At 34.0% G+C, this 16,995-nt stretch overlaps 1 protein-coding gene across 3 annotated transcripts in view; it reads right to left on the bottom strand.

Annotated features, from left to right (window-relative positions):
- LOC149087377 (uncharacterized) overlaps nt 1-16,995 on the bottom strand; it is a 62,591-nt gene that overhangs the window by 19,214 nt on the left and 26,382 nt on the right. The window contains exons 1-3 of one of the 3 annotated variants that reach the window (XM_089231454.1): nt 16,457-16,597; nt 10,500-10,671; nt 5,195-5,458 (exon numbers count right to left, since the gene is read on the bottom strand). In XM_089231454.1, coding sequence (XP_089087580.1) covers nt 5,195-5,458; nt 10,500-10,657 — 422 coding nt within the window. In that variant the 5' untranslated portion in view covers nt 10,658-10,671; nt 16,457-16,597. Of the gene's footprint in view, nt 1-5,194; nt 5,459-10,499; nt 10,672-13,086; nt 13,342-16,456; nt 16,598-16,995 lie in introns of those variants that run through there. The other 2 variants (XM_089231452.1, XM_089231453.1) reach the window with 2 other exon arrangements.

Here is a 16,995-nt window from a genome sequence, read left to right as displayed (position 1 = left end):
GGGGGAAATCGCTGCATTTACACTGATGTGTGCCTAATGAACTTTTCTAAAATATTAGTTTTAAAAAACACTATCACCATCTTGAATGAAGTGACTATGAGCTTATTGTGTAACCCTTCAAAAACTAACTAATCACATCACATTTTAATCATTCAGAATTGGTTATCAGTATTTAGCAAGCATTTTCTAGAAAATATTTATTTGTACAATACAAGAAAACAGTAATACAGTGCAAGCAAAATTTTATCCTGCAAAGGTTCAACAGATATGGTGATGCAGCACTCAAGTTAAGCTTAAAAATTTAACTTTAGTGTTTTTTCTACACTGCAATGCTTATTGTGGGGAACAATTATTGGGGTATAATTAATCAATTAATATACATAATTTTATTAATTGAATTTTGTAAACCTATGCATTACTAGTATTTTCTGAACAAAAAATAAGATTAAAAACATAATAAGGCCTACATGATGTGATCACATAACTTTTCTCATTTGCACAAACTAAAAGAATCTGTAGCTAAGAGTAAATATGAAATAACCATACCATCAATCTTGATCCGAGCATGAAAAAAAATATTTTTTTAAATACTTAATGTACGGTTCAGGAGAAAAGAGTTGGAAGAAAACCTGGGAGGAACAGAATTCGTGAGAGAAAGAAAAGAAAAACGAAAAGGGACATTCGAAAAGGTAGAGTAGTGTGGAAGTTTGTACCGAAGAGACATGACAGTTTTGTTGGGGATGTTGGATAATAAATGAAATAAAGTGTTTTCTTCTTTTGGGAGTTTTGGAACCCAGTTATTTTGTCCTGAAATTGCAGTAGAAGTACAGCCAAGGACCTACAAGCGATAAGAAGAAGACAGGGGAAGTTTACTCTTACCAAATCCTTTCTAGAAAAAATTGAAGATATTTTTAGGATCTATTTCCCAATGAATGCATTTGAATAATGCTAGTTCCCTGATGCCCATCAGATAGCATTCAAAATTTACAAAATTACACTTGTAAATTACATTCCAAACAGCATGTGGTTACACACTGTAATAAATTATAGTAATAAACTATAACCCATATTTCCCCTCAGTAGTTGAAATGCCACATATCATCATCATTCTTTGGTGTTCCAAGTGGGAAGAGCTTAGCTCCTAATTTTGCCCATTGCACTGACACCAAATAGTATAACATGAATTGTAGATTATGTAAATGTTAGATGTGAAGAAGTATCATTCTATAGAGATTTCCCAGAAGTTTTGCAGCAGCATTGGGAGCACAAGGCATAGTAACTGCTACCATTTTGTCAAACCCCTCTTAGTGGAATATTATAGTATACTTGCAAACAATATAGGCCATATCTAAACAAATGAGGGGGGGGGGGCTGCTCCTATATCTGTGATACCCTTTTAAAGAAAAGGAGCAGAGGAGATCTAGGGATATGGCCAAAAACCTCAACATTAAGTTATTGCAAAAAACACACCAAAGTTTGAATCAGAGCAGAGAATTGATACTCACCATGAATTCAGGTGTTTAGTATAATTAAGAAAATTTACCAGGTTGTAAATGCTGGCAGCATTTACTACTTCACTTAGCATCACCTGATGATCACCAAAGTAGTTCCTTCTCAGGATAGAGAAGGCAGGGCATCATCCTACATAGTGAAGTTTCATCTTCCTCTCCATACACAGACAAATAGACGAATCTGCATAGCCACAGTTGTGCACATGTTTTGCTAGGTTAGTATGAACAGTGATGGTTTGTATAACCGGTTGAATCTGTTTTCTATTTAGTGAAATGAGGTTTTTGGCAATATTCGGTTGGGTTCCCAAAGCCAGTGATATGCCACATAACTCAGGGGCAGTATTATCAAAAAATATAATTTCAAATAGTAATTTCACTCCTCTCCAAAATTTTCATGAGTATTTTCGTAAAACGAGAGGAGTATTTTTTATCAGTGGAAATAACTATTTAAAAAAATTACCTTTTAGAATTTAAATTTGAAGGTTTATTTTTACTCTTCAATGAAATTTTGAGAGGTAAAATTGAATTATGAGTGAAATCTGATGCATATTGGCAAATACTGCTTGGGGGACACCAGCTTTTTGAATGGTGGAATCTAGTAAATTCCTGGCACGTATGGAAGCAAGGTTCAATGAGGATCATGATACATTTAGAAAAGATTGACACTAATCTATACTGAATAGATATATGAATCAGAATAAAATAATAGTCTCTGTTGTAGCAATCATGTTTAATCCAGGTATTTGCTAAAGATAATGAAAACCAGGGTTGGTAAAAAAACCGGTTTTTTTGAAAAAAACCAAAAAACCGGGTTTTTTTGGTTTAAACCAGGTTTTTTTGGTTTAAACCGGTTTTTTTGTTTTAAATAGTATTAACATTAAAAACAATAAAATATCTGAAAAATCATTCAAACTTCCAATAATTAACTAAAATAAAATGTTTATTAATTTAATTAACACTATTCCCATGCTAATTAATCAATAAATATTTCTTACATTTTAACAAAAACCAACTTTTGCAATTTAATTATTTTTTGCTTAACTCAATGGATTACTGAGTGTTTGAAAATTCTTTTAATGTTATTATTAATCATGTAATATATAAAGGTTTTTCTCCAGTTACTTTCAGTATACTTAATTAGGAAGCTATTTTGCAAAAAGTAATAAAAATTAGGTGAATATAATGTATTTAATGAAGCATAAATAATGCAGATTAATTAGCAATGGTTTACGATATACGGGGTGATTATAACTAAGGTTCTGATTTCAAAACACTGTAAAAAAAGAATGATTGTCAGAATGACTTGAAAATTGACATGAATATTCCTGAAAAAATTCAATTTTATTTGATAAAGGGGAAAAAATACTTAAAAATGGAAAATTAATGACATCATCCAACATGTGGGAAATTTGCTCGCAGAATGGAAACGATAGCCAGTCATGGCAGAATGATACCTTAATTATAGTATTTCACAATTTCATAATTCATGGAAACATCACAAAAAAAAAGAAGTAATTGAACAAATAACTACAACTTACTTAAGAAATGTTAAATATGTTGTCCACCGCGTGTTCTGGCTATGAGGTTGAAAGTACAAAAATTCTTGTTCAACAACAGAATCAGAGTATGCCCCATGGTCATAATGTGGATGTGCTTGCAATTCAGCTTTATTAAACCACTTAATCTGACCACTGTTTATAACATTTTGAGGTATCCCCACAGCCAGAAGTTGCAAGGGTTAAGGTGCATCCTGTCAAAATGGGTCTTTAGCAGCTGGTATTGCAATGTGCATCTTGATAGAAGTTCTATCCACACACTGATGCTGCTGCTCTGAAATGATGTGGTTGCACAAAATAGATTATACTGCTGGCCAAGTACAGCATCGTCTACTTGCACATTTTACACTTTTTTCTTTTGCGAAAGAAACTTCCATTGCTTCAGGAGTATCCATGCAAATTTTCAAGTCATTCTGATCAGTACTTATTGTATAGTTTTGGAATCAAAACTTTAATTATAATCACCCTGTATATAGCTGATCATTTTTCGGAAATCTGTTACTACTATACAGTAGAACCTTGATTAATTGGACTTAACAGTGTGTGTGTGAAAGTATAAAAAAAAACAACTATTGAGAGAGAATATTAAGATTGGGAGATATACAGTAGGAGATGTGCTACTTCTTATGGGAAAGAAAATGAAAATGTATGTGAGGTAATGTTAGAACTAGTACACTAGTCTGTCCTTTAAGGACAGCTGGTGTCTTTATTGGATTATAGGACCACCTGCCCCTAGCATGATGGTGTCACTACTGTAGCTGCTGCTTTGTGAAGGGAAAAAAAAACCCTGTGAGATAATACACCATTACATTTAGATGTGTGATGCAATCCTTATTCATGAATTTGCTAAAGATAGAGCATCAGAATGTAGCCAAAGGTTAGAAAATGTTGTAAGAATGAGAAATTTAGGCTTTTATATATAACTTTAAATGACTAAGATACTTCATATGAAAAATATATATATATTCTGGCCACTTTTATGAGACTTTTTGAAAAAAACCACTTACAAAATCTTATGTCATTTAAAGATATACCATCAGGATGTACCCCAAGGATATAAAATGTGGTAAAAATGAAACATTTTGGCTAATAATGAACCAATATGATATTTTCAAGGAAAAAAAATTTATATTTAGGCAACTTTTATTTGATTTTTTGAAAAAAACCGAAGTGGTTTTTTTAAAAAAACCACTTGGTTAAAACCAAGGTTTAAACCATGGTTTAAACCAACATGGTTTAAACCAAACAACCCTGATTGAAAACTGAACATTTACTTATAGCTCTAACTTAATTTTCATTAACCTAATACAGAGTAAAAAATTCTGTATTCTGTATTTTTTTTTAATAGTCTGTGATAGAAAAATATGCTGTTGCTTTTGTATTACAACATCATGTTTTGAAGTGTAATTTTTTCTCTGCTTATTAAAATATGAAACACATGATCAAAGAATACAAAAATACTTTGCAGCCTACTTACTTTTTCATTTAGCTCATCTACTCTACACAAACAAATATGCTTACTATCTGACATTTGCAACAAAGCAAGATTTATGGTACATGGAATTTAATGTTTGCATTTGCTATATTCAACATAGTTTGTAAAACACACAAAAGATCCTAAATTTCAGTGAACAGACTAGGTTCAAATCAGCCAATTGAATTGATTCTTTGAGTCCAGGTGTTTAAGAAATTTTCAGAATCTATGGCTCAAATTTCCCAACATGTCTGAAAATACAGATATTCCTGGCATGCTGGTCTCACTCGATGTTTCCTCGAATGCAGGCTAATGCAAGGGGGGAGAGGATATGGTATTTTCCATTTAAAACCTTATAACTTTTAAGTGTCTTAGATTAATTTACAGAGAAAGTATTGCTGCTCATTACAATGTATAAAACTGAATTTCTCACAAATAAGAACCTAATGAATCAAATTCTGAATTTTTACCTTGCAATAACACATCAAATTTGATCATTAGAATTGACTTTAGATTTCATACCAGATCTTATTTTCCCTTCCAGAAAAAAACATGGCTCACACCATGTCTATTGACAAAGTTTTTGAAAATCGGCAAATAAAATCCAATGCATCATGGACACCACAAACAGCCGAGTAGTGAGTAACATTTACCTTACAGACGCTTCAATCTCTAATCCATTCAGTAATGATCCTGATACTGAAGCACATTGTTCCCCATGATTGACAGATTCATAATTCCCACTGTAGATGGCAGGGAGAGCCAGAATGGAATTGATGTCTTCCGATCGAAACGTCTCCATGTCGATTTCTGCCAGATTGGCATCGATATTCCTTGATAAGTCGTCATAGCTCAGATCTTTTTGCTTCACACCAGTGAGGCCTTGAGTCGGACTAAAGCTGCCAGAAGTTTTGATCCTGCAATATTTTTGAGCAAAAAGCAAAAGAATATATCACTTCCTTGAAAACATAACCAAATCATGATAAAATAATGCAAAATATATGCACTGATGACAACTATGACATTTAATATCTGGCAGATTATTGATCATTTTTGTCACACCACAATTTTTTGTGCAACAAGCCTAGTTAAACCGGGACCTACAGCTCATTGTTGGCATTATCATTTTCTCCCATATATCTTGCTGAGGGGATGGTGCACAAACCCCCTTGGTGCTGGACTTCCTGCAGTCAAATTTTCTCCGTTTTTGTGGTAAGTACCTCCATGCAAGGAAAGATTTTGACAAGGATATTTAGGTATCGAACACCTCTTAACATCCTTTGCTTTGTAGGCAAAAATATCTTATCAATTTAGGCTATCTATCGTCTGGCAGATTATTCTTACTTAACACTTTATTATGCATTTATAATGAAGATATTCATGAATACACAAATTTTTTCATACAAAAAACTATTTTCCAAAAAGTTTCAGACTTTTTACAGACACTCTTAATGTCACTAACACCCCACAAGTTCTGGAATTTTTTTAAATTTGAGTTCTCTCTGATCTTTCCTGATAACTTTAATCAATACAGCTGTTTCATGTGTAAAAATCTGAAGCTACACTTCATACATGCTTTAGCAATTACAGTAGCTTGATATATGGGCAGACATACCAATATTCGCTTGAAGTTTGTCAGTAGTTGTGAATGCTTAATTTTGCAATGCCGCCCTCCCCCCAGGACAATATAATCATAGTACAATAAAAAAAAAACACTCAAAAACAATTTTTTTTAACTGAAAGTTCATTAAATACAGCACCTCATAGGTAACAGTTTACATTAAAAATATTTGACACAGAACTGTCTCTTTCTTATCACTTTCTATTTATATTCCTCTTTCAAAAAAGACGGCACTCTTTTTTGTAATATTTTCAGCAATAGATTTTTAAAATTTGTTAAGGCAATGTCTTTCTCCTGGCTGTCCCCAGTGAATTTTTCAAAAGTTACACTGATAAATTTCTATCCTAAAGCAAAAATATATTATTTTTGTTAATTATATACTTTTACACCCAGTATACTTTTATATTTCATCTTTACTCACATTTTTTTTATATATCATGATAATTATTTTCACTTTACCCCTTTTCAGTTCAGAGACATTGATTATATATTTCCGAAAAGCACGTTTCAAACATGCTTTGGTTTTTGATCAAATCATGTAAAGATGTCTTTCTTCCTGGCATTAGGTAACCAGAAGGAAGGTTTGATCATAAGTTAGTATAGGGGTAGGGTGACCAGATGAGGTGCATACAAAACCGGGACGAATGGAAATCATTGTCAAAAATTTGGACATTTTCAAAATCTTCATTTAGTGAGCATATCAGTGTAAAATTGACAACTCACAAAGTAATAAAAAAATATTATCAAACTACTTCTACATAGAGGCGTCAAAACAAGTGAACGATTAGGATGTGAATATGGTTGTCAGATAACCGGGACTGAAGGGCATACGCCATGAAAGAGGAAGGTTGCGTTATACTGTATACTCTAAAATAACTGGGGGGCCCTCAAGTACTCTGAGTCCCAATGAACAACAGATTTGGCCATCTTTTTTCCTTTTCTCGGTCATTTTCTCATATTTTGGGGGGAACCAGGCTTCCAAGTTTTTCCCCCTTCCCCTGCTATGGCCTTGTCCCAGAGTTTTTCTCCACCTAACTAGATCATGGCCCACCGTTCTGTCTCATTGAAGAGATTTTAGCAGGTAGTTGATGACCAGGGCCATGCAGGAAAATGAGATGAAAATGACTTAAAATCATTCTGAAAGAGAAGTAGAGGTGTATCTGAAAAGCGATTTCGAGATGGATATTAATTTATCTGACTCGAGTGAAAGTTGCATATCAATTCATTTTGATTGGCAAGAAAATTTAGCTCATCAAGCTGTTTTTCTTTTATTTTTGCGCATGCATCCATATCAACAAAAATCTTTGTCAGCCTAGTCTGTATTCACTGTTAGCCAAGGCAGAAAAACGTTGGAAAAATTATCGTTAGCAGTAAAATTCGCAAGCCAATAATATATACAAATACAAGGGCCACAACAGGCAAATTGCCCAACGAGGTGGCTGAAAAAAAAAAATTTCCCATAAAAATCACTGTATAAGTAAGAAAGAGCATACTGTATAAACAAACATGGGAAAAACTTCAGAACAAATAATTAAACATGTATAGAACATCAGAGTTAAAAAGTAATTATTTTTTTATAAAAGTAGTTTATCCTTTTACTCATATCATCATATTGTCATTTACTTTTAGAATCTTATTCTAGATTTCTTATTCATTGCTGTCACTTTTGCATTCATACTTGTCGGCGCTCATCAGAAAGTGAAATATTAACAAAATAAATGATGTGATGATCAAGTGAAATAGTATTTGAAAGTATAACTGTGAATAAAGCAAATATAACTGCAAAATAAAAAATTCTGTCCAAAATACCTAAAAGTTTGATTGATAATAGGTAACAAAAATATTTAGGAAACATTTATTTTCTGGATATTATGCTGAGGTGAACTTGAAAGAAAAGTCATCTTGTGTCCGCCTAGACTCGAACCCAGGCCCTCTTGCATACCGGGCAAGTATGCTACCATCTACACCACTGGAGGCACGACCCTACCATCCTTATTTCACGCACTGTGGTGTGAGGCACTGAAGTAGAGACATTAGTAGCCTCTTTCTTTGACTCATGCTGCAGTAATGTTTCATCTAAAGATTTTGCTTTAAGAATGCAAGTCGCACTCTAGCAAAGCAGAGACAAATTATAAATCTGTTCTCCTCATTAAAATTGACGAAAAAAAGTGATAAGCACAAATAAAAAAAAATCCAAGTGCCAAAAAAATTGTTCAGAGTATCAGTGTTTGTCTAAGTTAAAAATGAAATACCAATGTAGATGAAACATGTTACCTAGTAGTAGAAACATGTTGTGATTGTCAAGCATAAATTAGGGGTCTGTCCAGCCAAAATTTTCGTCCATTTTCCAGACCATTCACAAAATACTGGATCTGAAAAACGGACCCTACACAAAATACAAATTAGTGAAACCATAATTTGACATTTCATTTCTCTTGTGATAAATTAACTAGTTTATTTTGCTTCCCCCAAAAAATTACTTATTTTTCAGAAAATTAATAACCCTTTCCACAAAAACAGGATCCTACAAAAATGTCTGGGCAGACCCCCTGATAAATATCAAGTTAAGCGCTGAAACAGGCAAAATGCCTCATCTGATTTGCCTATCTCTTATGGTTTAGATTAAATTTTTTTTTTTTTTTTGCCATGAATTTTTATCAAACTTCATTGCCGAGCTTATTTAATTTATTTGCAAGTGTCCCAAAGAATTTTTTTTAGATTTTTTGATTGACATTTATTTTTTTGATAATTTTTTTTTCGTCCAATTTCGTGAGAATGATCCATATAACTTCGTAAGCTGAAATGAATAAGAAAGATTTAAAAAAATATGATTGCTTTTATTTATTATTTAATTATAAAAGATAATAATAATGATGTAATTAAGTTCACCAATTAAATGATAAATTTTTCTATTTCAAATTATGATCAAAAGGTAAATGTTTTTCATCATGAGGCCAACTTTCTCCTGTGATTGAATAATAATTGAAAAAGTTACCATCAAGCTCAACTTATTTTCCAATGCTATGTGTTTCCTCTTGATATTTTAACCCTAGAACACGAACTCTACATCGCAGAAACGTAGGCATATAAGCAGTTAACATGCAGTTTTTCAGTTTTAATTTTAATTAGTATTCTAGGGTTAAATAGAAGAATTGACTCATTGAAAAACAAAAAATATTATTTTTGATTACGGTGACCATATTTGATTCGTATTTTATGGGTCAGAATAATTTTTTCCATATTTTTGCCTATCTCAATGTAATACATATTTTTTAAATCATGAATTCCTTATCTTAACAAGCATTGTGTGTATAAGGTATAAAATATCCTATCCTTTAGAAATATGGTCACCCTTTTATAACAATTTTTCTGACCTTAAATCCAAAATTCAGCATCCAGCCACCATACGTTTTTGTTTCAAACAAATATTTCTCCCACTAATTTAACAATATCAAACTGGTTTCTTAAAACATTTTACGTGTTCATTTTCCAATTTATTTTATTTTTTCTTCAATAAGCTCCGACAATGCTAGATTGAAACCTGCTGAAAAATGAATAAGCAAACCAAAAAAGAAAGAGCACAATCTAAAGACTTCATAAATACTCTCTGGCGGATATTGCTATGTAGACATCAGTTTGGCATTAATCTTTCATCATTTGAGCAAATGAGAAATGCTGTATTTCAAATGAACAGATCATCAGAGTTTTTCAAGGTGGACCTCAATTAAAGCTATGGCCTGGGGGAAGAATCTTGGGTATTTAGGTAGGTCCACAGCAGTAACTAAATTCTTATTAGGGAGCAGAGACAAACAACTCGTTTACAACATTTTTTGCATTAAATTTAAAGTAAAAATTTTTTCCCCTTTACCATCTAAAATTTAATGCCTCTTCAAGATCAACACCAAGGACACATGTCCTTCTTGCCTCCTCTCTAGTCCCAATCATGATATTTTATTTTCAAGAAGTTTAGAAACTTGGGTACATGGAACAAAATAATTAAATACTTACTTTTTTACTGAGATATAGACCTATAGCTTTAAATAGATAAATAGGCCATAAAAATATTAATTTCTTTTTATTTTTAATTATTCATCTTATTAAAACTAATTTTGAAATATGTAATAAACATTGATCTTGAAAAGGTTGAAGAATGAATGTTAAAATTGTGTTTAAAATTTACATTTGAAATCACTCTGATCTGCATAGTTTTACAAATATGTCAAGAAGTCTAAGATAAAAACCGAAATTAAACGCACAAATACTGAAAAAAACTAATGTTCAGCTCAGAAATTGATATGTGATGCATTAGTAGAAGAAAAAAAAGGAATAGAAATTACTTCTTCTCAGTTGTGTTATGGTTGGCCAGGGATTCACATTCTGGTCCACAAACTAGGTCTGAGGTCTGTGAATCGGAGATCCCAATATCATTTGAATTGCAGTCAGCTTTTCTCTGTGAGAACTTATTTCCGATTGATGTTGGTGATGACCCATCCATAGCATGGACAGCACCTACCAGAAAGGAAAAAAAAATTGTGAAAGTAGGAACAATAAGAACTTGTTGAAATAACATTAACACATCAAGTGTTGGAATTCAACCCTGTTCTAAGAATAAGAAGAAAATGGTTAAAAAAATAATAATAAAACAAATACTATTTTTCATACAATTAGTACTAGAGATGGGACGAATAGTCTGCTGCTATTCGGTATTCAGCCTATTCTGTCCTTTTTGCCAAATATTTGGTTTGGTCAAATAATACTTAGGTATTTGGCCCACTATCTGTGTACATTTAAAGCACAACAAACTAATTCTAAAAAAGTCTAGTATAAATTAATTCTAAAAAATTATATTGATTGGAATTTTTCACATAAATTAAAAATGATTACATTTTATTGTATGTGGTACATCCCTTTTTTAAAAGAGGGATATAGGGTATATTCATAAGAGGGGCAGGGATATAGGTAAGAGGTTACGTGAATTTATTGGATAAGTAAAACATGAAACTGAAAATAGAATCCTGCTGCAATTAAGCAAGTTCACTAATTGAAGAATGCACCTAGACAAGAAACATATTGAGCTACTACAAGAGGCAAAAGGGGGGCAAAGAACATCTAAAGTGGAAAAATAAGAAAATGTGTCATACATTTTATGATATAGGTACTCTGAACTAGTATTACTAGTTCAGAATAAATATTGGTTGACGTTTTCTTGATTAGATGTAAAATTGTGACAAGTGTTGAAAAATAAAGGGATTCTATATTGATAAATTGATGAAATAAATATAAAATACAATACCTCATAGTTTTTGATTATCAGTATCATGGCAATAAAAATCTTTCAATAGTCAGTTTTTTTATATTTAAGTAATGAATTGCATAATTAAAATTCATTATCAATCATTCGAAATTACCAATAATTTTATTTTCAATTTAAAAAAACCTCAATTTTATTTATAATTGTGATGGATTTTAAGAAAATTTACAATCAGCCACAGAATATTCAGTATCGGGCCAAATCACTATTCGTCCCATCATTAGTTGATACTAACAAATTATCTAACCTGGTGCTTTAAAGTACAATGAGTATATAGAGGGGGTTAAAATTGTATGAAGCAGAGTGGCTGCATCTCATGCCATTTTAATGCATGGGCAAACCAAAGACATGACTTTGAAACAAAACCCCTCCCCTCTTCCTGCGACTGGGGTAAAAGATTTTTGGCTATTAAATATACATTGTTCAAATTTTGGGGGCCCCAGGACAAATGCTCCACTTGCATATACGGAAGTCGGGACTTGGTTCCCACAAGAGCATGGCCTGGGGAAGGGACCTTCAGTCCATAGTAGGGCCTCATGATTATGAGATCTGGTATTATGATATTCGAGAGTAACTGACATCCTGGTAATTCCAGCAAAGTTGGGGGGGGGGGGGGGGGAGGCCCATGGTGTTCTTGATAGAGTCCTGGCTACACCATTCAAATAAAAAGAAAATTAGATATCACATGCCATTAATTATTTTATATAGGCAACATACCCCCGTATGGCGAATCACATTCGCCGGGTCGGGTAAGTAACTCATATAGGCAACATGCGATAAAATAGGATACTGCTTTTTTCTTCAACAAAGATCAATATTTATTAAATATATTGACATAAAGTTGAGAAACAAAATTAATTTCACCTTGAGAAAACCTTTTTTTTGAGTGAAAAAAAAAAGTCCCCACCTCCCATCTTCTTACCGAAAATAGTAGGAAAAAAAATAAATAGAAAATTCTAAGACATTCCGAAAAATTTCATTTCAATAAGTGAGGGCATAGATATGATCATTATCATATCTGGAGGCCCTCTATTACATGATCATGTATATACTACAACAATAATTTTATTATTCAGCCAAAGAAGAATGATCTGGGACGAAATGAATTAATTCCTACTAGGGATTTTAGTCTAGAAAATAACTTTCTTCCATCGTATAAAAAGTAAAAAAAAAACCTTTTAATGAAAGAAATAAAATTGAAGAGATTTTTGAAGCCTTCAACTAAGTTCAAAAAAATTAATCGAATTTGCGAAAATCATTTAATTTTTCTGACGTAAGTCAAAGTTATTTGAATTTAAAAGATCGATGTATAAAAAAAATCATTCCATACAGGTACACTGATGAAAAAAAAACTACATGTACCGTCTCCATCTTTTCATTTAGAGCATCTTATAGACAATTAAACAGAGATGAGAAAATATTATGACAATAGGACAAGAGAAATGACGAATTCGCGAAAAATCAATCCCAAAATATGAAGGAATTCCCAGAAACACAACCCGATTTTTTGCTTTCATTTTTTTATTTATTTTTTTAGGCTTAAAACATAGGCTCCAGATCCTGAAGAAAACGGAATGCGCAGTATCCCCAACATCCCAGTTATTTTTACTCACATTTCTGATGAGCGAAATTGCCGTTCCTCTCCCAGATCGGCTGATGCTGGATATCCATTAGTGATAGCACAGTAGATTCAACGCACAGACACAATTTAAAAAAACGGACTATTTGAAACACATCTTTTTCTCATTAAAACGTTGAAATTCCAGCAATTTTTCTATCCGAATCCCATGGTGAGGAAAGGCGTAGGCTGCTCGATCGTTCCTGCGATGGCGTCAGATCTATGAACGCGCACACACACACACACTAAATGAAGAGAGCACCCGAGTTGGTGGTGAAAAACAGGAGCGACGGGGTACAGTTCTCCTAGAATCGGAGGATGTAGAGGCAGAACAGGGAGAAGGAGAGAGAGAATCTCCACAACACAGAGAGAAATGGATGCTGCAGCCGTTGGCAACAGATGAAGATGATGCTCATGCGCTGTGCCGTCCCACACACAAGCAGCGACCTCAAACTGCTACTCTGAAATTTAAAGATTTGCTCAAGCAAACAAAAAAGAAAACCACAAAGAATGTACCGCGAAGTCAGCAGCAATTACGTTTGTTCAATCGAAACATATCTATATCAGGGGTTCTTAACCTATGGGTCGCAGGGGCTTCCGAGATGGGTCGTTCACATAAACTAACAACCGGAGCTCTTGAGCTATGGACAGGGCCGTCTTTAGAGCATCATGGGCCCCCGGGCCAAGTGATTTTTCTGAGGCCCTACTAGGCAAATTCTCGAAAATTTCAACCAGATCTCATTTTTGTGAGGCCCCTCTTCTCGAGACCCTCCGGCCGTACCCGGGTGGGCCCATGCCTTAAGACGGCACTGGCTATGGGTCCCAACCCTTCTGATTCACAGGGGCTTCCGAGAAAGGTCGTACGAATGTACTTACAGCTGAACGATTTTGAGCTATGGGTCACAAACCAAACTTGATTCCTAGAGGCTTCCGAGATGGGTCACACAAATCCATTTGCAGCCTTCTTATAAAAATGCACTTACTGCGTCACTGGTTTCACTAATTTCGAAGAACAAACAGTCCCATGGGTTGCAAAGCTAATCTTGCTGGTTATATAGGGTGGTGGCTAAAAAAGGTTGAGAACCTTGATTTATATTCTTCATTTTTTTTGCATCTTCATATCCACACCGAAAAAAAAAATTCGTGCTAACCCTTTGCTGCATAGTTGTGTGTGTTTGTGTGGTATGAGCAACTTCAGACAGTCCCACAACAACACATCAATCATTGCAATGAACCTCCCATAACATACGTCTCATTTATTTACTTTACATCTGTTATCCTCGCGTAAACCAACCATAACATCAAGTCTCAAGATAAGAACACTTTTGAATTTTTCTCATCCCCTATACTGCCTCTGCTCGTTGAAGCAACTTCATGTGCGAATTCTGTCATCACCACATGCGTTTCAATAAAGATTCAAAGAAAAATCCCCCATCATTGGCCTCTTTAATGGAGCAAAAGAAAAGAGGAGCCTCTCCCTCCTAAATTTCAGAAAAATTCCAGCTGCTTTGTGATATAAAAAGGAACTAAGACGCAAAAAAAGATCTTGACTAAAGCAAGAGGGAAATAATACAATGAAAATAAGGTTTTATAGAATGCACGCGTCATCAAGTTGAACTTCGTCGCAAAGAACAAGATACTACTACTAAGACATTCCAGAGGTGACATTTTTCTTCGGGTGTGTGTAGACCCGAGCAGAAAAATTCCGAGAAATCATAGCACGTCCACAAACATCACGTAACCGCAGAGGAGAGAAACACATTCATACCAATAAACTCCCATAAGCTGCAATTCAGCATTGGAGACCATATTTCATATTATATGAGCAAGATGGCAATAGGGCCGGGAGGGGTTTAAGACATTTTTTTCCCGCCTCCTAAAATATCTGCATCCATTATCCAAGGAGGAAGTTGACAGGCCTTCCTAACCTAGACATCTAGGCATAGTACTTTTAAATTTTTTTGAAATATTTAGTTTTCAAAAATTGATTCGGGGGGTTATGGGTTGCCTGGGGGCCAAACATAAAAAAAAAAACCTGGCCTATTGGGGAAGGCATGTCGATATGTTAGCAATGCATTAAATTTTATTTATGGCGCACGTATCATATGAAAAATTTATCAAGGATCAATTTAGAAAACCGACTAAGAAAAATCTAAGTCATGGCTCGATTGCCTTGTCTCTCTTGATCCCAACAAAAAAATTCCAATGACAACGAGCAATATTGTCTGAGATAATTTAACTCAAAAATTGCTGGAAATGAGGGAAAAATGGCATATGAAGTAGAATGAGATTGTCCGTTAGTTATGCGGTTCTTCCTTTCATTTTCAGCGATTTTTGAATTAAAATATCCAACGAGTATTGCACTTAAACATTAATTTTTTTTTCATTTTGGGGTTCAGGAGAGAGCAGGAAACAATTTTTTAATTGGAAGTTAGAGGACCAGAGTATCGTACCAAAAAAATTATAACTTGGCACATATATGGCCTTTGGTAAAATAAATGGAGCATCTAAGATGAGTACGCTATTTAAATACTTTTCCTAATTGAAAGTTTGTTTTTATAATCAATGGTTTAAAAGTCATTTGAGGTAAAACGGACTTTTCACCTTGCATACATCCGAAAGGTTATTCGGTACCTCTCACTGAAAATCTTAATTAACATCAATTTAATATACTAGATCAGCGTTTCTTAAAGTGAAGCTTTGAAACCGACGACAAAATTTCTCATTCTGATTCTTAAAGGGAGTAGGGAGATGCAACGTTCCAAAGATGCAGCATAAGCTAAAGATACCACGCAGGATATCGTGACTTTACTTGGAGCAGGGTCTTCAAAATATGTTCCAAACAGCTCTTTGGCAACGTATGTAATATAGATTAGGGGCTCGCGGGCCTCATTAAAACATCAAATACAGCCCGCGCTATGCTGAAGACACCTAACTTATCGAGTGGAAGGACATGGGAGCTTTTATTTCTCTGATATGGGGGGATGAAACAAATACATTCGATAGACCCTGCCCCTGGTGAAGAAATCAATATGATCAATATTGATCACGAGAATTTTTCGACGTTCACGAATCTTAATTCTTCCTTGAATTCATTTGAAATCGTCATATTCAATCATGTTTTTACCACGATAATATAACACTTTATTAAAAAAGGAAAAGTGTTTTTTTTTTTTTTTTAATTTAAACTAACCATTAGTTTCCACAAAATGGGGGAAAAATAGAAGAAAAACAAGAAAACCTCAGAAAAAAGTTTCTGGTCCCAATTAAAAAGGAATAACTGATACTATCAATTGATTGTAGCTCCATGCTGCATTAAGGGATAATTACAAATTTATACAAAGTGGACGAAAAAAAAAACTAACATTACTCATCTTGATAACTCGAATCATTTCTCTCATCCGCTCTTCAATAGAGATTAATTAGATGTTCGAGTCACCTTCATGCCCGATCGGTTGACTTTGATTTCCTAAATGCAACCGCCCAGAACCTGCCTCAACACATTCTCCGCGACAAGGAGAGGGAGAAGGAAATATATATATATATATATATATATTTTGGTGGACCCTCAAAAATAAACGAGGAAGAAAAAAATTAGAATTCCAGCAGTAACACCATAGTAAATATTGCCTCGACTGACGCAATCTCTGAGTAACGAATGAAAATACGGAGCTCTGGGGGAAAGAAAGACAACCGGGAGGAAAAAACCAAACATTAACCTCGGACTCGCCGATAGCGCATCGTTCTGACTCACACAATTCGCTTCCACTGACCACCAACTGCAAACACCATCATCAAGTCATTTTTCCTACTTCAAGTGTAAAATGGATGATCAAAATGCCGATGAAAAAAATTTATCAACATACAATGGAGCTTTCACCACGGAGGAAATGGGAAATGTTTC

The sequence above is a fragment of the Pholcus phalangioides genome, unplaced genomic scaffold (assembly GCF_987345545.1).
Source record: "Pholcus phalangioides strain wild (caught in Gottingen) unplaced genomic scaffold, Ppha-v1.0 ptg000004l_1, whole genome shotgun sequence".
NCBI lineage: Eukaryota > Metazoa > Arthropoda > Arachnida > Araneae > Pholcidae > Pholcus > Pholcus phalangioides.
Note: the sequence above shows the minus strand (reverse complement) of the source record. Positions and strands in the feature narration are given on the sequence as shown.